Source organism: Eschrichtius robustus, chromosome 6 (genome assembly GCF_028021215.1).
Source record: "Eschrichtius robustus isolate mEscRob2 chromosome 6, mEscRob2.pri, whole genome shotgun sequence".
Classification (NCBI taxonomy): Eukaryota; Metazoa; Chordata; class Mammalia; order Artiodactyla; family Eschrichtiidae; genus Eschrichtius; species Eschrichtius robustus.
Window position 1 is genome coordinate 74,342,586 of NC_090829.1, and position 27,507 is coordinate 74,370,092.

Below are 27,507 nucleotides of genomic sequence, written 5' to 3' on the forward strand. Positions count from 1 at the left end.
TCTGACCAACATACAAAAAAATTCCTTGTTTTAAATGTAAGCAATCACAGGTGATTAATGTTTGTTTTAACTTTTTATTAAGAAACTAAAGCAAAAAAGAATTTCAAAAAATTAATATACAGAATTCTAATTTTAATTCTAAACAAATAAGAAATCTATACCAAGAACTAAGTATCAGAGTTTACCAATATTTAAGAATAAAGGGGAATGGCTAAAATGCATTCATAGTCACTATTTCTTCCTTACAAGCCTCAGATTTGCTTCACTCGGACAGGATACAAAAAGAATTTTTCTCATCTATCTTTTGTTACTATCGTCTGTAAATTCAGAGCTTTTTTTCTTCCTACATTGGGTTTGATAACGTGAGCATAAAGATGAGTCCATCAGAGATTCTTTCTTAAGATGTTTAGGGGAGCTAAGACATAAACAAATAATAAATATAAATAAATTTATACAAGGTATAAAGTAATACAGCATGAGCTAAGTATAGATAAATATAAAGACAAGGAAATTTCAAGGAAGGAGAGATTACATTCAGCTAGAGAAACTGAGGAATGCTTTATTAGAATAGCATTTGGGTTAGGTATGAACTATTCCTTTCAGGAAGGCTTTAAAGTGGTGGTCCTGATTTCTAGAATGTAATCTCAATACCCATCTTTTAATTTCAAGTTTCTATCTTATCAAACCGTTCATTTTTTTAGACGATCAAAAATATAAATATTACAGTCTATATAAACAGCAGTTTGGAGACATAAATGAAAAGTTAATTGTAATACCTACTATGTGGGTTAGGGCTCTGTTCTTTTCAAAACTCTCTCTCAGGTCAAATCATATCTAAAAGACAGAAGATGCCTAATCACGGAACTGTGACTTGAAGTATTCAACTGAGCAACACCTACTTGCTTTAGGTGCCTTATCAAATCTATATCCAAACTTACAGGAATAAGAATGAAGCAGATGAAATAAATGGTTCAATATTCAAAAGTCAGACAATGAAAAAATAACGGCAACTAAGAAATGACATATATTAACCACAGAATTCTTTGTATGAAAAGTTTTAATGAATTGTGAGCCATTGACCATTACAGACTTTAAACCTTAATATTTCTTCTTTCCTGTGTAAAACCAGATAATTAAACCAGCCTATCTCAAGTATGACAGAAGACCATAGAATGAATAAGAGTAATAGTAATGTTTTCTTACCCATCTGCACACTTTGCTAAAGTTAAGAACCAAAGAGAGTGCTCCTGGTTTCCCAAGTCAACAGAGCAAATTCAATTACACATCTCTTCCTGATCAGAGTTTCAGCTGAAATACAACAAATATAACTTTGCCTTTCAATAGCACTTTTTATCCATAGCACAAGCACTTTCCCATTATTTTCTTCTTTACCCCCAATATCCTTATGAGGTAGTGAAGGGAGGGAGCAAGGATTTTTTTTTTTTTTTTTTTTTTTTTTGCAGATAAGAAAACTTAAGGTGAATTTAGATCAGTGGTTCTCAACCTTGGCAACATATTGAAATCACCTAAGAAGTTTTAAAAATCCTTATGATCATGTCATAGCCCAGACCGACATCAGAATCTTAGGGTACGGGACCCAAGCATCAATATTTTTCAAAATGCCTGTGACTCCAAACTATAGCCAAGGTTGAGAACCACTGGTTTAGATGATTTATATTCAGTATTCAGAGGCAACTGGCTTCTACCTAAGTGCTCTCTCAGCACCAATGAAAAAGAGATTCCATTTCCTCAAACACTGTAACAGTTTGTCTTATTATTCTGTACAACTACTATTGGTCTCCAGTAACAAATTAATTTACCAGGTTATAAATGGAGGCTCTTCATTCCCCTGATGCTCATGCTAAATATGAACCTCCATTTTATAAAATCTGCAAATTGGATATTAAGGAATTTAAGTCCTTGAGACAAGAATGGCTTGTTATTAAATATTTAGGCAATTATTTGATTCTAGGTTCAATATGCAATAACCATGTGTTTCTGTTTTCCATTCAGCACCTTCAAAACTTTGTTACAAATGAATGTTTACTAATAAGACAAAACAGAAGATATAAACAAAACTCTGAGCAAAAGTTCTTGGAATCGACCATATCACAATCTGAAAAAGAAACAAGTGCTTGAAAGACCTTACAGCTTTCTAACTAGTTCGATCTTTATCCTGAACCAGATCTCTTCTTTAATTAAATTTTAAACTTTGCCAAATTGAGTTGTTCCACACCAAGAAAAATCAATTTCTGTAGCAGCTATGTTCTCTAATACATTTAACATATAATTTCACTCTGTAGTATTAAATATGGTTTCTAGGAGGTTTCTTCCTTGATGTGGGTATCAAAAAGGATCTTTAACAGATTACACCTTTAAGCAACACACCAAATATACAACAAATACTTGTAAACCTTTCAGGTGGCAAAAATGAAATCTTTGTCCATGACTGAAATCCCTTGTTTCACAGGAGTACTGATAATATTAACTCGCAAGGAGCAACCCAAGAACCCCAGCCAGATGCTTGCTGTCCCTAATTTTATCAGATTCAAAACAAAATATGCATACAGCAAAACCTAAAAAATACAAAGATTCCACTTGCCTTAGTCAATTCTTATCACAAAGATGTATCTGAAACCATACAATTTATACTTTCATACAGAAAGATGTTTGTTTCTTTTCTAACGAAAGAAAATCTCAGCTCATGTACGTTGAATTATTAATTTGAAAGAGTATTAGTGAAATCAGATTTCTTAGTCAAAAATTCTGAATAGGAATTAACGTTAAACTCTTCTACAATAAAACCTTCAAAATATCACCAACCTGAAGTTTCCAGCATAAGGTGTTTTATTTCAAGTCCCATGGGGGCAATTATTTATAATGAGATAAAGAACATTCTTAAGCTGGGTTCAGGTTGGCACTGTTTCAGATGGATGAGTAAACATTTTCTTGACAACCCCAATGAAGAGTTTGAGGCTTAGATTGTTGCATGATGTAAACAATATGAAATTAAAAAATTATAATATCTACAGCATTATAAAGTTACAAAATAAAAGGACCATTGATCAATTATTTTCTTAAGGTCTGTGACTAACAGCTTTCATATTTGAGGCCTATAAGAACAAATGGCAATGTTCTCTGTTCTTATGAGACACTTTCTTGGAAGGTCAAAAAATAAAACCAGATTCTATAAGATGCACATTATTATTATTATTGATATATGAATGATTAGAAATAGATTTGCCTTCCCTCAATCTTAGCCTGGAGATTTGAAGGATCTGTATAATAATTTTGATGGTTAAAAAAATAAATCAGACTGTAATAGGCATGGAAACTGTAAGCCAAATATAATACAAAATGAGCCAATACAACACATCTCCTCTTAAAATTTTCTTCTTTGTAGTTACCAAACTGTCCCTAAATGTTACTCTAATTTTGTACCATGTAGTGGTTTTTAAGAAATTGAACTAGAACAAAGCAACTCCTTTGTCCAGTTTTGTCTTTTTTTTACAGTTTTTTTTTTTACACACATACTGTATATACAACTTTTAAAATAGCTGCACAATTTTATATCTCACCGTTAGAGAAGTGCAGTCCAGGCAGACCATGCTTCTCAATATATTAAAAATATTAAATAAAATCCAACCAGTTTCATACTTTTCTAATAGTCAAGCTGGCTGGAAAAAAGGGTCTGGAGAAAAAACAGGCAGTTGTAAAACAGGATCAGTCTTTCTTCACAAACACACTACTTAAAACTCTTGCTAGTTCCTTATCTTATCCCTTTTACACCATCTCTAAGATCTCACCTTAAAAGTTGGAAATATCACATCACTAACTTAGAGACAAAATCTGTTGAAACATGCATATGTCAACTGCCCACTCAACCAACTGCAACCCTGAGGATTTTTCTGGCCCAGTAGAAAAGAGGAAACACTAAGATAATCTCTGCTGTAGAGTTGCTTCTCCAGTTAACAATATCATGTGTTTTTTCAGGATGTTTCTTGGGCATGCATGTATGACACTGTCACTTCATGATTCTACTTTCCACAAGCAGGTATCTCCTCCACTCTGTCTTTCATCCCAAGAAAGCCACTGTCATCCATCCAAAGGTTTTCCAAGGTAAACCAAAGTCACTTCTGTGTTACCATATACAGCAGAAACTGCTGGATATAAGCAGACCTTTGGAAGTCCTCTAAAGGCAACCCCCAGGAATTCATATCCACGTTCAAAAGCTAAAGTCTTATCTTCCATGTCCAAGATGACTCGAATTCTTTCTCCTATCTGCAAACAGACAACAAAAAAAGAAGGTAAGAAGAAAACCCATCGAAGGCACAGCTAGATGTAATCAAGTTGAAAATATTATTAAGACTATGTATCTCCACTACCAAATGTAAAATAGATAGCTAGTGGGAAGCAACCACATAGCACAGGGAGATCAGCTCTGTGCTTTGTGACCACCTAGAGGGGTGGGATAGGGAGGGCGGGAGGGAGGGAGATGCAAGAGGGAAGAGATATGGGAACATATGTATATGTATAACTGATTCACTTTGTTATAAAGCAGAAACTAACACAGCATTGTAAAGCAATTATACTTCAATAAAGATGTTTAAAAAAAAACAAAAAACAAAAAAAACCTTAAGACTTGTGTGGGAATTATATTTAATACTGAAAATTTAAATATTCTTCCTGAACAGTCCCCAGATTTTATTTATTCTTTTTAAAGACTTTTCTTAAGAAGGTTACCACTAAAATCTATAACTTGGCATATTTTACCAAAAAAGGCTACCTAAATTTTCTCAAATTACTATAGTACATACATACAATGGAATGTTATTCAACCTTAAAAAGAAATGAAATTTTAATATGTGCTATGACATGAATGGACCTTGAAAACATTATGTTAAGAGAAATAAGCCAGACACAAAAATACAAATATTATATGATTCCACTTGTATCAAGCACCTGGAATATTCAAATTCATATAGATAGAAAATTGAATAGAGGTTACCAGAGGCTTGGGGGAGGAAGAAATGTGGCGTTATCGTTCAGTGGGCACAGAGTTTATGCTGGGGATGATGAAAAAGTTTTGGGTATTTATAGCGATGATGGTTACACAACATTGTGAATGCATTTAATGCCACTGAATTATACACTTACAAATAGTTAAAAGAATAAAGATTGCTGTGTATATTTTACCACAATAAAAAAAATTATAAAACACTTCCACAACCTTTAAAATTTACAAAGCAGTTCTACATACAATGTGGAACTTACATAATCATGAATAGCCAAATCTGACTATAGGTTCTAAAGATGCAGAATAGGCTTATTAAACAATCACTTTGTGGTCCACTACTCTGAAACACCCATTTGTTATAAAAATAGCAGTACTGATTGTTAAACTAAACTGGAAGCACAATTACCCAGTTCTTTTCCCATTTGGAAAAGTAAACAAAGAAAGAGCATGTTTATCCTTATAATTTGCATGTATTAAAGGCTGTTGCATCTATATACTTGGAGGCAGAAAGTCCTAACATTTGCAATCAAAAATCATAATTTAATACTTCCCAATTATGATATCCCCTGCTGCTATCATTACTTTCCTTCATTGTATTTCCTATCACAAATAACTACCAACATCTACTTTTTCTCTCCCTCTGCCCAACTCACAGATTAACCCCATTTTATGGACCTAAGAACCTCCAAATCACCATCATCACTACTGTTACAAACAAAACACGAACAACAGCAAAAATCAGAAATAAAAGCTAATATTCTGATGAGTATTGTTGAGTGATTTTATATTATCTCATTTAATTCTCATATTAATCCTAGGAGTTATCCCTATTTTACAGAAGATGAAAATAAGAAATTAGAACCACTCCAAGTGAAATTTGCAAGTTTGCTTTACCTTTGACTGAGCATACAACATACATACACATAGCACAGAGAGCAGAAAGAAAGTCTTACAGTTTTAGGTGTCAGAGGACAAAATTTGGAGACAGCAGAGCAACTGGAAACTTAGAGGAACTCCGCAAGCAAAAAACCACAAAGAGGATGAGCTCCAAAATCTGAAAATAAACTCTGCCCAAATCCTCATGTGATGACTGTATTACACAAACACAGGGGAAACCCCCAGGGAACCAGGCAGAAAAAGTAGCAGCTAGAGGCCAAAAAAACTGAACAAAGACACAAGCTGCTGTATAGTTTCAGTGCAGGCAAGTTAACTGCCTACTAGAACAAGAAAACCTACAGTTTTCAGAAGAACAAAGCAGCTTCTAAAGAAACAAAACATTCCAGAGTTACTACTATATATTATCTACCATGTCCAGTTTTCAATTAAAAAATGACTGGATACGAAAAGAAACAGGAAAGTGTAACTCATACTCATGGAGAAAAAAGCAGTCAGTAGAAACAGACTCCAAGTGGGCCTTAGATGCTGGATTTGGCAAAGACTTAAAGTAGTTATTATAAAATATACCCAAAGAATTAAAGAAAAATATAGTATTAATAAATGAACAAATAGAGATCTCAGTAGAGAAATGGAAACTATAAAAATGAAAATTTTAGAACTGAGGGGCACAATAACCAAAATTCACTAGCCTGGCTCAATAGCAGAGTTCAAATGACAAGAAGAAAAAAATCTATGAACTTGAAGACAGAACAACAGAAAGTAACGAATCCAAAAAACAGAGAGAAAAAAGAACACAGCTTCAGAGGCACAGAGACAAGGATGATATCAAGCAGTCCAACAATTACATTAAATATAAATGGACTAACTACTCAAATCAAGAGACTGGGTTAGATAAAAAGCAAGGTCCAATTACATGTTGTCTGGGGGACCCACTTTAAATACAAAGACGGACTAAAAGTAAAAGGATGAGGAAAAAGAGGTACTTTGCGATAGTAAGCATAAGAAAGTTGGATTGGCTTTATTGATATCAGACAAAATAGATGTAAAGACAAGGAATATTACTAGAGTCAAAGAAGGTCATTTCATAATGATAAATGTATATGCATCTAATAACAGTTCCAAAACCCATGAAGCAAAAACTGACAAAACTGGAAGAAGAGATAGATAAATCTGCAACTATAGTTGGAGATTTTAATACTCCTTAGTAAATGAAAGAACAGGTAGAAAGAAAATACAGAAAGCAGATAGAAGACTTAAACACTACCAACCAATTTGACCTAGTTGTCCTTAATAGATTATTCCATCCAACAGAATATATATTCAAGCATACAAGACATTTATCAAGGTAAGCCATATGCTGGGAATAAAACATGCTGCAATAAATTTAAAGGGACTGAAATCATACAGAGTATGTTCTCTGAAAAACAAAGAAAAAAGGACTTTCACTACAAAATCACAAGGCTAGTCATAGGTCTTTATCTTCAATGATGATTAAGTCCAATTCTCCTTAGGGCATTTGCAGAGCCTGAAAGGACAGTAAGGAAAGGATTCTATGAAAGAAAATCCTTCCAGGCTTTTATACGTCAGGAAATGGGATATATTTTAGTTCTTCTATTTTATTATGCCTGACTTGAGGTCATTACTGAGGCTAGAGCTTTCAAACCACATGTTCCTCTGAAATGTACAATCTATAATTCCTTAAAATTTCCAATTTCTTATCAGATTATTATTTTTTAAACTCTGCTGAATCTATGGTAATCATATAGCTTTTACAAATAGGAACTATAATTATGACCCTAGAATCAAGTGAGTATGGCTTAAGGCTAAGAATTTTTAGGGACTTTGCTGGTGGTCCAGTGGTTAAGAATCTGCCTTCCAATGCAGGGGACCCAAGTTCGATCCCTGGTCAAGGAACTAAGATCTCACATGCCGTGGGGCCACGAAGCCTGCACGCCACGATGAAAACCCCGCGTGCCGCAACTAAGACCCGACGCAGCCAAATAAATAAATAAATAAATAAATATTTTTTAAAAAAAGAATTTTTAAATGTAGTAGTTTGGGACTTCCCTGGCAGACCAGTGGTAAGACTCCATGCTTCCACTGCAGGGGGCACAGGTTCAATCCCTGATCAGAGACCTAAGATCCCACATGCCGCGCGGGGCGGCCAAATAAATAAATAAATAAATAAATAAATATGCAGTAGTTTGCCTGAACTCACCTATGTTTATGGAAATTGCTGACACCTCCAGACGCTTTAAATACAATCCAGATTAATAAGTAGCAGAGGGTAAGTATGTATGCACATGCACACAGGTGCATTTGTGGGGGTGAGGGGGTGAGGTATCCAGAAAAAGTAGATTTGGATGTGCATGATATAAGAAAGATTCCAATCCAAAGCACAAGTTGGCAAACTATGGCCCCTGGGCCAAATCCGGCTTGCAGTCTATAAATAAGGTTTTACTGGAATACAGCTATGCTCATTCATTTACATAATCCATGGTTGCTTTCGTGCTATAACAACATAGTTGAACAGTTGTGAGAGACAGTATGGACAACAAAGCCTAAAATATTTACTATCTGGCCCTGTATAGAAAAAGTTTGCCAACCTGATTTAGAGTAAAGACAGATTGCTCAGATTGAATATGTATTAGGAAACAAATATTGAGATACTAAAGATTATTGTCAGAGTAGCCAAAAAAGGCCAGTTACACTATTTATTTAAAAGTTACCAAAAAGACAAATAATGCTGCTATATAAAATTTTGTAAATTTACAACAAATTAAGCCATGACTTAACAAAGGCTCAGAAGATACTCAGTTCCTCACCTGATATTTTGGTGCATTGTTGCATTGTGGAAAACTGCCATTGACTTCTCCATTATGTAGTAGATTATTGTCCACTAGATTCCAGCCCCAGCTCTGGTCATCACTGCCCAGCAATGCCACATAACCTTGGCACTGCATGGGGGCTCGTTTTGTGGCAATTCCGATCACTGCCACAGTGCCCAGAGGGCCCTCCCACCACACTTCCCATGCATGGCGGCCCTCACTGAAACCAATCTTGGTCCTTGCACCATCAGTGCTCTGAGCGATGGGGTTTCGATGTAAAGTAAACCCATTCTTCTTAATGTAGACATTCCTGGAGCAGTCGTTAGTGCTGAAAGCATGTTGGAAAGCACGTATCTGAAAAGATGAAAAGCAGACAAAAGAAATTGAAATTTAATTTTTCTTAAACATTAAAAAGTACCCAAACTTTAGGCTACATGTTTTTAAACAATAAAGTTACATATTTTAAGTAATACAATAAGTATTTCTCAAAAATGGCTCATGTTTCAGCAAGGGATCCTAACATAATAAATTATGCAACATTAAAAATAAAACTGCCAGCTGTTTCATTATTGACTAAAATTCTAAACCACAGTATAATTTCTCCAAATAGACTTCTTAACACATCAAAAGATATACACAAGAATCCTTATATTTTAGAGATAGTACTGAAATGTTTATGGGTGACATATCTGGGAATTGCTTTGAAATATCCAGGAATGGAATGGGAGAGTGGGCAGGGTAGACATGAAGCTAGACTGCCCATGAATTAATCATTGGTAAGCTTGGTGATGGGTATAGGGAGGTTATTTTCTATACTCTTGTTTATATTCGATATTTTTACATTAAAAAGTTAAGATATGCAGTTTTCGTGTTGGCAATGCTGCCACCAAAAAGAACTGTATTTTAAGTAAAATGGAGAACTTAGTCATATCAGCTCTAGAGTTTATGAAAAATTTTAATAACCACAAACTATCTTAGATACTCAGCCTCCTTGCTAGGTATTACTCATACACTGAGACATCACCACTCTCATTTTACCAAATCAAATAATCCCCTAGATAGCATAAATTCAATCACTAAAATTTATGAAGAGATAGTCATTAACAGCAGCTACCACTGACAGGACAGGATAGTTGACCTTCAGTAATCACCAGTTTTTTAAGCTTCCAAAATAAAGACAATATGAAAATTGTTACTCTGTACAAATAATAACATTCTCTCATGTTTTAATAATTTATAGGTTTTGGTTTGTACGTTTTTTAGAAAATCCCTTCTTTATTCAAACTACCCAAAAGCAGCTGAAGGCTGAGACCTATTGCTTTAGTTAACCTGAGAAATCAACTCCAGAATCACAGAATTTCAGCATTAGGAAAGACGTTAAAGTTCACCTACTTCAACTCAGGGATGGGGACACAGGCGTAAAGTCAACAGGTAGTTAGCACAAGAGCCCCAAAGAGAAGTCAAGCATCCAGTCCCCTCATCTAGTTCTTATTTACCATTAGCAAGTACTTCACTGTTTAACTGTTGTACTCCAGAGCACAGATTAAAACAAAAACAAAAAACCTCCTTGGTTCAGGTATCCCATATTTTCATAAACGGGATGTAAACCTGAAGTATACCTAAATTTTTTCCGATCTGTTCTTATTATAACACACTTTTAAGCATCTAAAAGTGCTGTACACACCTCAACCATTTGATTCTAGTAAAACATATCTTGAAAAAAAATCTAATCTAACCAAAATTGATCAAACTTCTATAGGAAATACAGAGGACAGAAAGCATGTTAAGCAACACCATGGGAATGAAATCAGCAAAATCCAGATTGAGGGAACCTCTACAGGGTAAACAACCTGGTTTCTTCAACAAATAAACTTCAGGGGTAAGAGGTGAGAGAGATGGAGGGTGTATCTGTAGACTAAAATAGCCTTGAGACATATCAACTGTTTGTCACGGGAACTTTATATAGATCTTGCTTAAATAAACCGAAAATTAAAGATATAACATTTGACATTTATGAGACAATTGGAAATTTGAACACCAAACTTTTTATATTAAGGAATTATCATTAATTTCTTTATACTTTAGATGTAATAATGGTATTGTGATTAAGTGTCCTTATCTTTTAGAGATAGATAATGTGAAAAATCAGATAAAATGGAAAAAAAATACACAGATAAATAAAAACAATCTATAGTTCTTGCTACACAGTCTCATGCATAACCTGGATTTTCCATTATAGCAAACAGCTTTAAGACCTAGTTTAGGATGTAAGTCTGAAATTTAGACAATTATAGCTAGATGCCAAGCATAACTGGAATAACTGATGTTACTTGGTAATATGTAAAACATGAACTTTTAAAAAGACAAATCCTAATTAGATTGACAACTCCAAATACTTTCCAGTTTTATGCTATCCCAAGCCTGTTCTCATCATTTTCTCAGTTACCCAGGCTCCCTGGAAATCCTATTTGACCCTTTCTTCTTCCTCATCCCACCTCACCCAGTCAGCTGTCCACCTATGTGGACTTGTCTTCTTGCAATTCCTCTCCCAGCCATCCCCTTCTCTGTTCTATACACTTGCTCTGGTCTTAAGTACCTCTGGTATAGGCACCAACCCCTGCCTTCCTGAATTCACCTTATGGACTGGTTTTTCTAAAGCACAGCTCTTACTTCATCCCTCCTTTGTTCAAATTTCTGTGTTTCCCAGCTGTAAGACAAAGTCCAAACTACAGACTGAAGGCTGTATGTCAAGGACCTCCATGATATATCTAGTTTCAGCTTACCTTTACAATCATATTTCCTATCACAATTCAATCTAACTAACCTATTTTATATCTTTAGCCTTTCCTCTAAGCTACAAATTGTAACAGATGCCTATCTGAAAACTCTTGGGATGTCTTAAAAACACTGTAAACTCTGTGCTACCAAAACTGAACTCATTGTTATTCTTCCAAAATCTAGCCCAGGTAATCCCTATATCATGTAAGCCAGATACCTAGGAGTCATCCTGAGCACCTCCCTCTTCCTCACCCCTATTTCAAATCTATTGTCAAGTCCTGTAGATTTTATTTCCTAAATTTATTCTAAATTTCTCCCCATCTCTTTTACTACATACTTCCTAATACTCATATTTCTAAGGTCAGCCTCCAACCTGTTCTCCATTCTTAAGTTTGAATAACCTCTAAAAAATGGAAAAATATCACATCACCAATCCCCACACTCCTAACCCCCTTTTGCTTACAATTTAAAATGGCTTCGTTTTGTTTGGCGCCAGTCCACATCTTCCATCTTTCTCAAACCTGCCTCACTTTTGCTCTCTATGCTCCAGCCACATTGATTATTTTCTGTCCGTCATACTCATTAGGTTCCCTTCTGGAAGGCTCTTCTCTCTCTCTGGCCTATTTATCCTTATCATTCAGGTCTCAGTTCATGCATTATTTCCTCAGAGAAAGCCTTCCCTGACCTCCCTACTTAGTTCAAATTCTCCATTACTGACATTCAGAGCATCATGTATCCATCCTTCGTAGGACTTACCACAAATGCAATTTTACAACTGTGTGACTATTTGATTAATACCCACTTCCCCCCACTAGACTGTAAATGCCATATGGCAAGGCATCCATAAGAGTCTGTATTTGTTTTTATTCACCATTGCATCTGCAAAACTGAGCACAGTGCCTAGCATTCATATTTTTTTAAATAAAAATATATGCTGTACAAACCCCCTGCTTTCCATTGCCTTGCTTTTATTCAGGATACTTCCCCTTAGTAAAATGTTCACATTCTCCCCATCTTTAAAACTCAGCTCAAATACAATCTCAACCTCAAACCTTCTACAATCATCCACTCAACTTGTAAATCTCTTTCAGTAAACTTCTAGTATATATATATTTTTATATCTCTAACAGTTAGCAACAATTTCTACCATTCCTATCTAATAACCACTAGTTATTTCTATACATTTTTTTCTCCTCTACTAGACTGAGGACTTCCTTACTAGGCTATATGACTCCTTCTGAATTAATCTTTTATCTTCAAGATATTCAAGAAAAGTCCTGCAACATCTGAATGTACATGTGATTAGTACAGGTCTATAATACCTACAGTACTAGTAGTACAAAGGCACACAAAGTATTAAAAACTTATGAAACCTAAAATATCTCTGGAAGGATACAGAAGAAATAGGTAACATAGGTTGCCTCCAACCTGGATGGCGGTGGTGTTAAGGACAAAAGGAAGACATTTTGCTTTACATCACTTTGCTTCTTTTGAATCATGTATTCTTCACATGAATACATTATCTATTACATATTATTATATGAATATTGAATCGTGAACATGACTATTACAGACCAATTACAAAAATGTCTTAATTTAAAATAAGTAAAAACAATAAACTTTATGGAAAAGGAAAAACTAAATAAGACTCATGAAATCTACACGTTTATCAGGCACAGTAAGACAAAACTGCAATCTTCTGCACTCTACTATATGAATTACAACTAGTATCCATTGAGAATCTGCCATGTACAAATACTGTCCTCGCAAATTAACATTATTTCATTTAATAGAAAAACAACTTGACAGTTGACATATTAAAAAGCGATATTCCTTATTAAACTAAAACCTGTTTTATTACAGAAGAATACATTTTACATCTATTTCACATGGAAAAAAAATTTACTCCTTATTCTGGCCCCACTGGCAGTCTAGCATTAAAAAGGTATGTTTTCCCTTTTTAGTTGTTAATGTATTTTTATGTTTACCATATTCTAGGTCAGACTTTATCCTGTCTCATATATGCTCTTGGTGACTGCTATTCTGAATAGCTGTTTCCATCCAAACTGAACCCAAGTTTAAGACCTTTTATTTATATTGCTTGAAGAATCCTCTCAGTCCTACCATTATCTCCTACTTGACATTTTCACTTGCATATGAAGGCAAGACTAATCATAAGAATCTGGCAGGGGAAAAAAGGCAGCAAAAATGGAATCAGCATGTTAGATGACAAATAGAACATAAGGGACACAACATCAAGGTGGAACTACGAAAAAGTTGGCAAGGAAGTAGCTAATAATAGTGGGACATGGCAGTATTATGACTGTTAAGTGGTGCCGATGGGAGGATGTTCTATTAAAGCCTCTATCTTGAAAGTCAGCAGGATGCCTTGGACCACACTCATTTATAAGCCTGTAATATAGTGGAGAAAATTAAAGAGTGCTTGGGCAAAAATAAAGAAAATATGGTTATAAATCAGAGCTTGGAAAAGGTGCGGTGAAAGCACAGATCTGAGAAACTAAGCCGATGTTAAGGCAGCCGAGGTGATTTAATAAAGGGCAGGGAGAAAAATAGGATGAGAGTATTGAAACCTACAACAATGAGGTGGTCTGTTTTTAAGGGTAAAGACTGTGGAAAGTAGAATGAGTGACGGAAACCAGGGATGGGAAACCACCTGGCCCTTCAAAAAGTGTATCGCGGAAGTGGGGTGGGTTAAGGAGCAGAACTTCAACCCAAAGAGAAGAGGATCCTCATGGCGCGGGGAGGTAAGGTAAGGTATTGAGACTGGAGCGGTGGAAAGGCGGGATGGTGAGGCGAGGCTTCCGACTCAGAAGCTTAGCTGAGAAGCACTGAGAGTGGCCCGGACAAGCGGGACTGGGGGCAGCGGCGGGGCGCGGGGCTCCCTCACCTTGGCCTTGTAGCTGGGCAGGTTGCAGAGGATGTCCGTGCGCAGAGCCTCCTCTGCCAAGCTGCGGGCGCACAGGCTCCGCCACACCTCGCTGTTCTCATCGCCGTGCAGGCAGCGGTACCAGTGCTTGCACACCAGAGCGCAGCTCCGCAGCTCGGACAGCTCCAGGTAGGAGAACACCAACTCCAGCACCCGGCTGGGCAGCCGGCCCCCGGCCCCCGCGGCCCCGGAGCCGGCGCCGGCGCCCGCGCCGCCGCCACCGCTACAGCCAGCGCCTCCCGAGGCTGCCCCAGCCCCCGGGGCCGGCGCCGCCATCACCTCACCAGCCGGCCCGAGGGCCGCCGCCGCCGCCGCCGCTTCCCCCCGTCTCTGCTCCGGAGGCCAAGCCTCGCCTTGAGACCGGAGCAGTTACTCACCGCCCCTTTCACAGACTACCTCCCGGCCCCTCCACCACTCCCGCCCCTGCCCGGGGGCGTCCGCCACGCGCCCCGCCTCACTGAGGGCAGACGCACCGGCCACACGGGCGTCCCCCGCCCCTCCCCCGCGGCTCAGCGCGGGCGCCGGAACGGCCCGACTCGCACGGCCTCCCTGTGGCGCGCCCGTGGCTCCCCCATGCGGGTTGAGGGCACGAAGCAAGGGCGCACGCCCAGCTCACGCAGTGCCTCTCGGCCCCGGATGTGACTGTTTGGCTGAGGCGCCTCCCCGCCTACGCTAGATGGGATTGGGCGCCCACGGGTGAGGTCATTACCAGGCGCCTAGGAGGGAAGCTGGAAGCGCAGGTATGAGGCTAGTGCCGGTGGGTTCCAGGCTATCCTCCGGTGCCTTTTCCCCTTTTTAGTCTAGTGGTTTCGCGTCGGCTTTTCTGGACCCCTTTTCCTATAAGTTTTCGCTGAGTCATTTGGGCCCCTGCTTCACTTTTCCAATCTAACGCATGAAACTTCCCTCTTCTTATTAGCCAGTCCTTCGGCAGGTGAGGTCGTGTTTTTCTGGTCAGGGCCTCTTGTTCTCCCTTAGTACCAGTGCTTATCAGAACGTGTGTCCTAGCGTGTATACAGCATGCGAGGTCGCCACATTTGAACACCTTCCCCCCCCCCCACAACCCCCAGTGTTTGGATAACCTTAAAGTGCCGTTTAAGTGCTTATTAAGTGCTACATTCTTTTGGACAAAATGTGGCTTTTCCTAGTCTTTCCTACTAACCCACGATTGGTAGGCGAATTAAAGCAGTGTGTTTTTAACTGAGAAATTCCAATAGGGAGAATGACATGGAGGCTACAATTATAGAAGGCTTCTTGGAAGGGAAAGAGTTTCAGCATTATTTAGTCATATTGCGTTTTCCTAGGTGGCCAGAACGTTTTCTGACAGCCTTTAAAGAATGCTTGGTACGAGAAAATAATATCTATCATGTGAGCCAGGCACCCTACTGAGGCCCTTTACAGGGGTGTTTATATAACTCTCAGAACAACTCTGTGAGATAATTATTATAATAATAGGTTTCACAGATTCCCTTAGTAGTCAATTCCACTGTCTTGCCTTTATGTAGTAAGGAATCTTTCCAAAAGCTCCCTTACTGTGTATAATCCATTTTTTGTTCTCCAGTAAAAACAAAAGAACAGCACCTACCATCTCTACTCTCTGATAGGTGGTGTTTGGTTATTACTTGGCAGTCCCTTCTTCCCAGATGTTTTTTCCTCCAAGCTTAGTAACCCAGATTCTTTTCATTCTTACTAGTGCCAGTGCCACAGCCCTTCAGCCACTTCTGTTGCTATCTAGCTTCTCCACATCGAGGCCAGCTTTGAAAAACTCAAACATGTCAAGAAAAGTTGACCTATACTTATTACAATGATAGTGACTACCACATTATTTAGATCTCAGTCTATGGAGTTTTATTTATTATTCATTTTTCAGCTTTCAGCCATCCAAGGAAGACGGTCCAAGTTTTGTCTGGAAAGGCACTGAAGTTTCTTTTACAGCTTCAAGGATAAGTAGAGTCAGTGCATCCAAGAAGGGGACAAAGAACAGACAGAATGAACAGCTTTAAAGGCATAGACACTTGAAAAGGACAAGTGGATACATGGAGGTATGACAGGAGTAAGTGTTTAGAGTAGAGAGCATTCAGTTATTAAAGACATTGCCCTCTATCCTGTCTGCCATGGTGTGAGGTAGAGCCTTTGAAGGATCTGATGAAATAATTCTGGCAAATCTTGTCCGGTCAGTGAGGTGACTTTTTGTGGCAAAGTACCCCCCAAGTGGCCCAGGTAGGATTTCAAAGTAGGAAAAGATTTCCTTTATCACTACCTCCTTTTCTTTCTTGCCTGCTCAGCACCCTCCTGACCATGTCCCCTCCCCCATGTTCAGTACCCTCTTTCTGCCCTCTCACTGTTTAGAACTTCCATCTTTGCACTGCACCCTTTATAAAAATGTTCTCATAGTACCCCACCTTCCTCGCCCCCTCTCACTCCATGATCTCATTAGGTGTTAGAAGGAAGGAATCCATTATCTAATTAAACTGATTCACAATGGGATATGATTAATTGCCATGCTTGACCCTTTAGGCATCTACCTAGGAGAAAAGCTAGTTGACTTGATACCTGAGTGTGGGGATAGTGGTACTTAGCTATTTCCAGGTAGGCTTTCCAGTCCCAGTAAAAGAAAAACAAGAAACAACTCATTTCTGAAAGATTATTTTGATTTAACCCATATGTAGTTAATTTTTCCCACTACTTCGTACCACAGCAGTCCGATTGTTTAACACTTTTTGATGGTGATCTTCGAATGTGTTTCAAATAATAACAAATAATTTTAATTTTGTAGACTAAGTAAACAGGTGATCTGGGGGGCTCTCGTTGAATCCCTGATCAATACTCTGCATGATAAAATTAAAAGCTTCGAATGTATGGATTTCTGGGGCTTTCCCAACTGTTTTTCCTAACATTCCCCACAATAGGTCTCTATTTTAATTTTTCTGACTAGCTAGGTGATCAGTGAATATTATCCATGTGGTGTAGAGATTAGAAGTTTAACTTGTTCTTTACTCTGGTGCATAGAGGTTAAGGTAGAGCTGACCTTGGACTTGTAATAGTCCAAGAGTTACTACTGCTTCCATTATGGAAAAATTTACAGGAACTGTGTTGTTGTCTATAATAGTCTCTTTAAGTACAAAATTCATTTATTGCCTAACTTCTCACACTTTGGGGTGGAGTTTAACCAAATGTATCTTTAAAATTGAGTTACTCTTTTCTGGAAAAGAGTTATATTAGGAAGAAAACCTGCTAAAACTTTTGTCTGCTAGTCAGCATTTACTTAGGTCCTTTGTGAGTAGATCTGTGATGGAGAAATAGAAGTACTAGAAACCCTGCCTCATTCTTGTCTTAGCAAAAACCTAATATATCCCAACAGTGATCCAAAACCTATATAGACACAAAATCCTAAAGCTGTAGGGGGCAGACTTCTGGACTTTAAAGTTAATTCATTGTAGAAAAATTAAAACTCTGACTTAGGAAATAAGTGGTCAATACCCTAAAGATTCATGACAGAGTTAAATAAAACTATTTGTAACTTTTCAGTGATTAATTCAAATTTCATATTTTAAGGTAGGATATTGTATTTATAATGTAAGTCAATAGTCACCACAAATGACAGTTCCTAAGCCTAAATAATATTAATACCTTTCATTTTAAGTTGTGTTAAGTGTCCTTTTTCCTTGGTTTATCTGGAACATTTGGCAAGTCTTTGTTATGGTAGAAAATTATTTAACTACTATTTCAGTACTTGTCGGCAAAAATCAAACCACCAGAGTTCCCTGTCTTTATCTCCCTTTGAGTCATTTCCTCTCCAAACCTCTCCTTTAAAACTTATTTGTTTCAGTCTCTATTTAGTTTCCTCTGTTTACTAATTGAGTGCTTCTGCTGAAATTTAAAAATGTATCTTTTTGTCTTTTTTCCATTTTGTTATCTATATGAAAATTGCTATATCTGATTTTGTGGTCTTGTTTCTGTTACTTCGATTATTATTAGATTGGTGATTTTTTGCAGTCTAGTTAGTGATTTTGTTTGTATGTGTGGCTAAAAGTGGAGGAAATAACCTTTGTGTTGGGAATAGAAGTTTTAGGCAGATCGCCAGATTATTTTAAATTATTTTTCAAAACAATTTTAGGAAATTTATCTCTGTACAATTGAACTAAATTCAGGTATCGTATCTGAAAATAGTAAAGCAACTATGGCAGTTTCTTAGTAGATAAATTCTCCCTTGTCTTGTGGAATGAAAAATTAAATTTATCCAGATAGATTTCTTTGCTTCCTTTTGACCATTTAGAGTTGTATAAATTGCCCCAATTTCCTTTTTTGCTTTGCACAGGAGGTAGTTACGACAGGGGGTAGTATTATGTGGCAGCTACAATTATAGATACAGGCTGCCTAGTGTATCAGGAAACTAAATTTTGCACATAAGTACTACTGTTATATAAGTTCAAGTAGGTGATTATGTGATTTAAAAGATGTGAGTATATTTAGAAGCAGTAATGAATTATTAGCAGCTTTCAGTCGTTTTCTGCACTTTCAAAGAATACTAACAAGTTAAACCTGTTGTCAAGTAGAATTGTTAGAAAAAGGTCTTCATTGTTTAGAAGTTTAGGATCCCTTTGTATTAGATCCCAAGTACAAATCCTAAGAGCCAGGTGACTTTGGGAAAATTATTTAACATTTCTGAGACTCAGTTTTACTATCTGTAAAATGGAATAATATTTACCAATCAGAAGTGTTGTTTTGAGAATAAAATTAAATAATGTACTGAATTAGTCTCCGATGGTAAGACCCAAGGGTTTGCATTTTTAACCAGTTCCCCCGATGATTACTGGTATAGTACAGGTTCTCAAATTCTAGCATACATCAGAATCACCTGGAGGGCTTGTTAAACCACATTGCTGGGTACCAACCCCAGAGTTTCTGATTCAGTGGGTCTAGAGTGGGGTCCAACAGTTTATATTTCTAACAAGTTCCTAGGTAATGCTAATGCTCCTGGAGACCATACTTTGAGGACCATTTTTGTAGTATATATGATGCCACTTTGACTAGCCTAATAAAAGTAAGAGAAGTGGCAGTGGTAATATTTGTTGAGCCCTCATTACGTACCAGGCACTATTATATGTGCTTGACATTTATTATGTCATTTAATCCAATCTGATCCTGTGAAATGGATGTTATTATTACCCCCATTTTATCGAGAATGAAAGTGAATTATAGAGAGATTCAGTAATGTGCCCCAAAGTTGCCCAGCTGATAGGTAATAGAGCTATTCAAACCCAGAGAGTCTAGTTCCAGGGCTCATTCTCTATAAACATTATTCATATAAAGGATATAACCTGATGATTGTGCAGCCCTTTCTTAAAAAGGATTTTTCTTAATTTAAAATAAATATATTTATTGTTTATTCTTATGTGAGCCTCACATCAAGGGCTGGAGGACCAGGCTTACCTGTGCCCCTGATGGCAAGGAAAGCCCATATAGGCATGTGCCAGCCAGGTGCACCACAATCTTGTGTTCAACTAGGCTTTGTAGGCTTGATCTTCAAATGTCTTTTTTTATTGATTGAGTTTTTTAGATGTCTTTTAATAATTAAATGAAATATTGCTTATTGAATTTGTCTTTCATGAAGTTCTTATATAAAACGTGAGATTATAATTTTTCCCCCCTCTTCACAGAGTCATCTGGGCCATTATGGCAGTCAAGTGGACTGGTGGACATTCTTCTCCTGTTCTCTGCCTGAATGCAAGTCAAGAAGGGCTAGTGGCTTCTGGAGCAGAAGGTGGAGATCTCATGGTTTGGGGTGAAGATGGGACTCCATTAGGACACACACGCTTCCAAGGGGCAGACGATGTTACCAGTGTCTTATTCGCTCCCTCCTGCCCCACCAAGCTCTATGCCTCACATGGAGAAACCATTAGCATACTGGATGTCAGGTCTCTCAAAGGATCCTTGGACGATTTTCATGCGAATGAAGAAGAAATCAACTGTGTTTCATTGAATGAAACTGAAAACCTTCTGGCTTCTGCTGATGACTCCGGAACAATCAAAATCCTAGACTTGGAAAATAAGAAAGTTAGCAGATCACTGAAGAGACATTCCAATATCTGTTCTTCTGTAGCTTTTCGGCCTCAAAGACCTCAGAGCCTGGTGTCATGTGGACTGGATATGCAGGTGATGTCTTGCAGAGAGTACTTGGGTAATTTCTAGATGGGATTTGGTAACAGAATCAAATTATTAATTGGGCTAAATATATCTTTCCATTTTCTGTTCTCCACTGACATGTCTTATGTATTTATGAAGCATAAGCTTTACTTCTACTGCATGTTTAATGCTAACTTGACAAAGTCTAGTAGATTTTATTCACAGAGTGATTATTAATCTTTTACTCTTCCTTTCTCTATGCTTTAAGACATTCCTAAAACATGAGAATTCAAATATTTGATTCTAAACATCTGTTTAAATAAAGTCATGCTAAAGTCAGAGTTTATCACCCACTCTCTACAAAGTCTGTTGTTTAAAAAAAAAAAAGTTGGAGGGCCTGGATCTATTATTGTTTTTACTCTAAAAATCACTGGAGTGAGAATAGTCATGGCTTCTCTTTGGTGAGCATTTACTACTTCCCACTGCTTTACATATGTTAGTTTCATTTTAATCATACCCTGATCATTACTATTTCTTTTTTAGAAATGAGGAAACTGAGATTCAAGTTAAGTTTCCCCACAGCTGTCTGAATTGGGATTCAAACCTCAATCTCTCTGGCTTAAAAGTCTATATTTTTTCTCTGTGATACCAGAGATATTTAAACAGAGTATCATCGATAATGTGGTAGAAACAGTTCTTGGTATGGGAACCGATGACTTCTAGAAAAAGAACCATTGTTTATTAATGACGTGTGCCCAGCACTGTTCTAGGCATTTAATCTACATTCCCAACTATATATTAGTATCTTCTAAGACTTGTGGCCACTTCTTGGCCAGTGGTCTTTACCATTCCCTCCTCTACCCTCCACACCTCCTTATAATTCAGAAATAATGAGGCTAATTTTAGTTGTTGTCACTATGACTGCCACCCCTCCCCCTAAACTACTGGCATTTAGTAGGAAGAATCGGTGGTTGTCCTGCAGTGCTGGGGCAGCCCCTAAACAATAAAGAATTGTCCGACCAAAAATTTGTAGTGCCTCTATTGAGAATCATTTTACACCTTCAAGGCACAGTGACCCCATAATCTCTAAACTCCTTTTCTACTCCTAGGTCTTGTCCAGAACTTTTATAAACCTCCTACGTTTTCTATCCTAGTGGAGATAATCTGCTTACTTGGTTGGGCAGAAAGACCTACACAACCAGTCAGATATCTGTTTTAAGTAGGCAGATTGTACAGTGTCTGTTTGACTAGTCTTTCTTTCATCCTTAAGCTATACCAGTTTTCAATCACTGGTTCATTAATTAACTACTAGGCATGGCAATAAACAATTAGGTGTGCAGCAATCACAGATTAGATAAGAAGCAGGCACCCAGAATTTACCATTTTACCTCCAGTTCTAGATGAGAATGTTTAGTGGCAGGCAGCTGCTAGAGAACAGTATAGGAAATAAATGTTTTGTGAGAAGAAGGCTTAGGTAATTGCTTTTTTTTTTTTTTAATTATTTTATTTATTTATTTATTTATTGGCTGTGTTGGGTCTTCGTTTCTGTGCGAGGGCTTTCTCTAGTTGGGGCAAGCGGGGGCCACTCTTCATCGCGGTGCGTGGGCCTCTCACTATCGCGGCCTCTCTTGTTGCGGAGCACAGGCTCCAGACGCGCAGGCTCAGTAGTTGTGGCACACGGGCTTAGTTGCTCCGCGGCATGTGGGATCTTCCCAGACCAGGGCTTGAACCCGTGTCCCCTGCATTGGCAGGCAGATTCTCAACCACTGCGCCACCAGGGAAGCCCTTGGTAATTGCTTTTTGATTTGACTGTCAAGAATTGCTAAAAATTCACTGTAGATTAACTTCTGCATTGGGTTGTGATATAACAACAGTGGCCAGGATAATACAGCCACACTTTAAAAAAATTACTTCTTTAACTGACATTGAAACTATAATTTCTTCCAATTTATCAGTATTTCTTAAAACCTGATTATCTGGTATTTTTCTAAACTTTAAGAATAGCCAGTCTATGGGGGAGTCCAAGAATGTAGGCATAATAGTGGAAGGGAGTTCTTATCAGATTAATGATGAGTTATTTCTCTCTGAACAAGTGTGTTTTATCTCAAGGCAGGAATTGAATTATTGCCACATATAATAGATGTGTTCAACACACCTATCTTTATTATTATACAAATTATAAAAATTATACCCTTTGATTTAGATCGGTTTAAATAGGCAGTGCAGGCTTCCTTGGTGGTACAGTGGTTAAGAATCTGCCTGCCAATGCAGGGGACATGGGTTTGAGCCCTGGTCCGGGAAGATCCCACATGCCGCGGAACAACTAAGCCCGTGCGCCACAATTACTGAGCCTGCACTCTAGAGCCCGAGAGCCACGACTACTGAGCCCACGTGCCTAGAGCCCATGCTCTGCAAGAAGAGAAGCCACTGCAATGAGAAGCCTGCACACTGCAACGGAGCAGCCTCTGCTCACTGCAACTAGAGAAAGCCTGTGTGCAGCAACAAAGACCCAATGCAGCCATAAATAAATGAATAAAATTTTAAAAATAAATAAATAAAAAATAAAATTAAATAGGCAGTGCTTACTCAAAGAGGCAGGGACCTTAAGAATGAAGTATGATTTATTAATACACTTGAGACTGCTTAATCTTTTATTAAATAGGCCCAAAATAATATTCATAATATATGTATAAGGTATAAAAAATAACATTAAATAAATACATGTGTACCACCACTCAAATATAGTTTTATCTTGTAAGGACCTTTGGAAATTTGAAGCCATCATGGATTTCTGTAGCATACACATTGGTTTTCTTTCTCTTTCATTTCCACATTTGAAAATAAATGGTTCAAAGGTTTGTTCTTTCTGGAGTTTGAAAGATCTCTAGTACAGAACTTAAGGATTGGGACAGTGGAGGAGCCTTTTTTTCCCCCCCTTGAAAATGAATCTTTTATGTGGAAATAAATGTTTTTGTAGGAGAAATTTTTGAGCAGGGTCAATTTGGTATGCTTGCATTCACTTCTTAACATTTGCCAGTTGTCCACTTTTTCTCCCTTTGACGTTTTATTGGACCTTAAGCCCTCAACTCTTGTATACTTTTCCTTCAAATCAATTTTCTTTAATATTCTTTTCTTTTAATACCTTACCTCTCTTGCTTAGGGTGATACTGCTTGATGAGGTGGTTGAGAAATTGTGAGATACCTTGGACTCTTGGGCAGTTAGGAAGAGTAAAGAAGTACAAAGGGAATGTCCAGGCAGGAACAATCTGGGAATCTTCAACACTTGGAAATGACTGCTGGGTTGGTAGAATCTGAAATGGCTATTAACACGTTTAGATGATTTAAGTAAATACAAAAATGTTTAAGCTGCTGAAAACACTTCAGGTGTAGTTCATGTTTGGATGTCTTGGGGCAGAAAATATAATCCAAGCATTATGGGGCTATGTGAAAAAGAACTTGGGGATACCTGCCATACAGTTAAGCTAGTAGATTTTAGAATGTCCATTTTCCTTGTGTTCAGGTTTTTTATAGAGATTATTGCCATGTCAAGTTTTTTTTTTTTGGCTGCGTTGGGGCTTCGTTGCTGCACACGGGCTTTCCCTAGCTGTGGTGAGTAGGGGCTACTGTTGGTTGCAGTGCACGGGCTTCTTGTTGCGGAGCACGGGCTCTAGGCGCGCGGGCTACCGTAGTTGTGGCATGCGGACTCTAGAGTGCAGGCTCAGTAGTTGTGGCGCACGGGCTTAGTTGCTCCGCAGCATGTGGGATCTTCCTGGATCAGGGATCAAACCTGCGTCCCCTGCATTGGCAGGTGGATTCTTAACCACTGCGCCACTAGGGAATTCCCTCAAGTTTTATTACTCATTCATTTTTGTTACATTTTCTGATTTTTAAAATTTTACTTTATTTCAATTTATTAGTATTTTGGCTTCACCCATACGTATAACAATTGCTGGCCTCTTGGTATAATGTTATAAATCCAATCTAAAGAGATTTTCAGTGTCTTCCCTAGTATAAGCAGAGTATAAGTGTTACTAGATGTCGCTTCTTTTGAAAGTAGGCTGAGTTAAAGGAAGTTACCTTGAATAGAAAACCAGATCCTTAATAATCAACAGTAGTAATCTTGTCAATTCAGATCTGTGCTTTTGACTAAAGAAGGTTATGCTTATCCTAGTGTCCATTTTAAATTGTGAGTCATAATTCAGGGATAGTACTAGATGGTAAAATACAGCTGTCTATTCTCTCTGAAAGTATGAAGAATATTTTCTTTTTCAAATTGGTTGCTATGGGAAGAAAATTGCTAGATAATAGAGTAAAATCAGTTCACAGAGTCTATTGTTTTGTTTTAAACAGTTTCTAATTAGCATTTAATTTAAATTCGCTTAGTAGGTCCAAGATCATGGTAGGGAACAACAACAAAAAGCTAAGTATACCAGGATGTCAAATTAATCAACAGACTTGTTTAGAATTTCTGCTCTTTTCTCCAGGTACTATGCTAGACATTAGCAAAGATGAATTAAATCTCAAGAAACTGAAAAGCTAGTAGTATATGTCAATTAATAGGACAGGAATTAAATATGGGAAAGAGAGAAGGGGCTGGAATAGTTAGGAAAGCCTTCCTAGAGGGACACAATTTGAGCTATGCCCCTAGGATGAGTAATTTGGGTAATGTGAAAGGAAAGGAAAAGCATTCCAGATAAAAATGATTTCAGTGGTATTCTAGTTTAGTTTATTTTGTTGATAGGTATTTTTACTTGTAACAAGCATAGACGAAAATTAATAAATTTCATAATCTTCAATTTTACCTGCAGAGATCAGGGTAGAATGACTCAAAGAAACTGGCATCTGCTTAAGAATTTGGATTACACTTTAATGGGTTTGTTAATCGAAAATTACTCAGGATCTTGTTTTCTAAATTCTATCTTCCTTACTGCCCATTGGCATTCTAGTTTTGGCACCAGGGTTGCATCCCACTGGCATGTCGTGGTGCCATCTGAATTTTTTTTTTTTTAATATTGCAGGAAATGTATCCTACTAATCATTCTCAGACTACTTTGATGATTTTGTTAGAAGTGGAATAAACATGTTAGTTAAACAAACTGACTAGAACCGTAACTATGTAACTTCCTCTTATTTAAAGGTGATGCTGTGGAACCTTCAGAAAGCCCGGCCACTCTGGATTACAAATTTGCAGGAGGATGAAACAGAAGAAATGGAAGACCCACAATCACCTGGTCAGCTTTTAAACCCCGCCCTAGCCCACTCTGTGTCTGTGGCATCATGTGGCAATATTTTTAGTTGCGGTGCAGAAGATGGTAAGATTCGAATCTTTAGGGTGATGGGAGTCAAGTGTGAACAGGAACTGGGATTTAAGGGCCACACCTTAGGGGTATCCCATGTCTGCTTTCTGCCAGAATCCTATTTGCTGCTTACTGGAGGGAATGATGGGAAGATAATGTTGTGGGATGTAAGCAGTGAAGTTGAGAAAAAACAGAAGAGTCCTACAAAACATACCCACAAGAAGAAAACCAAAAGGGCAGCTTATACCAAGCAGGGTGGAAACACTCATGCTTCAGTAGCAGGTGAAGACGAACATGGCAAAATTTTACCAAAGTTAAGTATTGAACATGGAGAAAAAGTGAACTGGCTCTTGAGTACAAAAATAAAGGGATACCAAAATATATTGGTAGCTGATCAAACTAATTGTATATCTGTATATCCCTTAAAAGAATTTTAAATCCAATAAAACATTTGAAAAACTGCAGAACTTCTTATGGGTTAAAAAAAATCCTGATTCTTCGTTTGAACTATTTGTCATATGCGGAAATAATACCATTCCATCATATAAATTTTAAAACATTTGAGCAAAAGGAGATAATTGGGTAACACTTCTTATAGTAAATGACATATTAAAATTTGGAGAAAGAGAACTAATATTCACTGAGTACTGATTGTGTACCAGCCATTTTACATGTTTCCTTTCTTATTCCAAATCAATGAAGTGGGTTATTTCCTTCATTTTTTGCCACAGGAATCAAGACTCAGAGATGTTAAGTAACTTGAGGAACCAAGAAAATTGCAGGCACGATTACTTACCTGCAAAGGATCTTCATTGTCTTGTCAAGCCTCCTGCCATAGGGAAGCCCACATCCTGATCCAAATATGGTCACCGCATTAGTTATAACATTAGTAATTTCTGATCCTAGGATGTTATGAGGAACTTTACCAAGTTGAAAGAGGAAACCTGTTCTTGCTTGTTCTGTGTAAAGCCCGGAAGGCTTTGCTGACAGTCACCTTTTGCCGTTTCTTTTTTTTTTTTTTTTTTTTTATTTATGGCTGTGTTGGGTCTTCGTTTCTGTGCTAGGGCTTTCCCTAATTGTGGCAAGTGGGGGCCACTCCTCATCACGGTGTGCGGGCCTCTCACTATCGTGGCCTCTCTTGTAGCGGAGCACAGGCTCCAGGCGCGCAGGCTCAGCAATTGTGGCTCACGGGCCCAGCTGCCCCGCGGCATGTGGGATCCTCCCAGACCAGGGCTCGAACCCGTGTCCCCTGCATTGGCAGGCAAACTCTCAACCACTGCGCCACCAGGGAAGCCCCCTTTTGCCGTTTCTAAGAAAAGTGTTCCAGGTCAAATCAGTTTAGGATATTACGAAGCAATCCAGGCTGTGATGCTGATAGGACCAAGAATAAGCTGAAGTTATGAATAAGCAGAAACTCTGACTAAGCAGAAGATGTAAGGTAGATAGAAGAGGTAGAGAATAGAAGCCAAGACAGTATGTTGAGAGTAAGTTTTCTTTTCATCATGCCCTGGATTGCTGATTTCTCTGCATGTTCTTTCAGCTTCTGCTTAAATTGCCTACTCTTATATTCAAAGGTTTAAAGAGAGATTCTGATTGGTTACCATTATCCTTGTTTGTGGA

The 27,507-nt window shown here is 37.9% G+C and overlaps 2 protein-coding genes across 5 annotated transcripts; one reads left to right on the top strand and one right to left on the bottom strand.

The window, feature by feature from the left end:
• Positions 1 to 1,074: 1,074 nt before the first annotated feature.
• FBXO45 (F-box protein 45) lies at positions 1,075 to 14,896 on the bottom strand. Its single transcript, XM_068545485.1, has 3 exons — positions 14,429 to 14,896; positions 8,740 to 9,096; positions 1,075 to 4,281 (listed from the first exon to the last, which is right to left on the bottom strand). The coding sequence occupies exons 1-3, from the start codon at positions 14,741 to 14,743 to the stop codon at positions 4,096 to 4,098; spliced, it is 858 nt and encodes a 285-aa protein (XP_068401586.1). The 5' UTR covers positions 14,744 to 14,896; the 3' UTR covers positions 1,075 to 4,095.
• Positions 14,897 to 15,141: 245 nt separating this feature from the next.
• On the top strand, positions 15,142 to 26,883 carry WDR53 (WD repeat domain 53). 4 transcript variants are annotated; one of them, XM_068545489.1, is made up of 4 exons: positions 15,142 to 15,207; positions 20,125 to 20,620; positions 25,728 to 25,902; positions 26,619 to 26,883. In XM_068545489.1, the coding sequence occupies exons 2-4, from the start codon at positions 20,141 to 20,143 to the stop codon at positions 26,639 to 26,641; spliced, it is 678 nt and encodes a 225-aa protein (XP_068401590.1). In that variant the 5' UTR covers positions 15,142 to 15,207; positions 20,125 to 20,140; the 3' UTR covers positions 26,642 to 26,883. The 4 variants fall into 4 exon arrangements, with proteins under 4 accessions (XP_068401590.1, XP_068401587.1, XP_068401588.1 ...); XM_068545487.1 differs by lacking the exon at positions 26,619 to 26,883 and adding an exon at positions 16,335 to 16,506 and having other exon boundaries at positions 15,185 to 15,207; positions 25,728 to 26,354; XM_068545486.1 differs by lacking the exon at positions 26,619 to 26,883 and having other exon boundaries at positions 25,728 to 26,354.
• Positions 26,884 to 27,507: the final 624 nt, after the last annotated feature.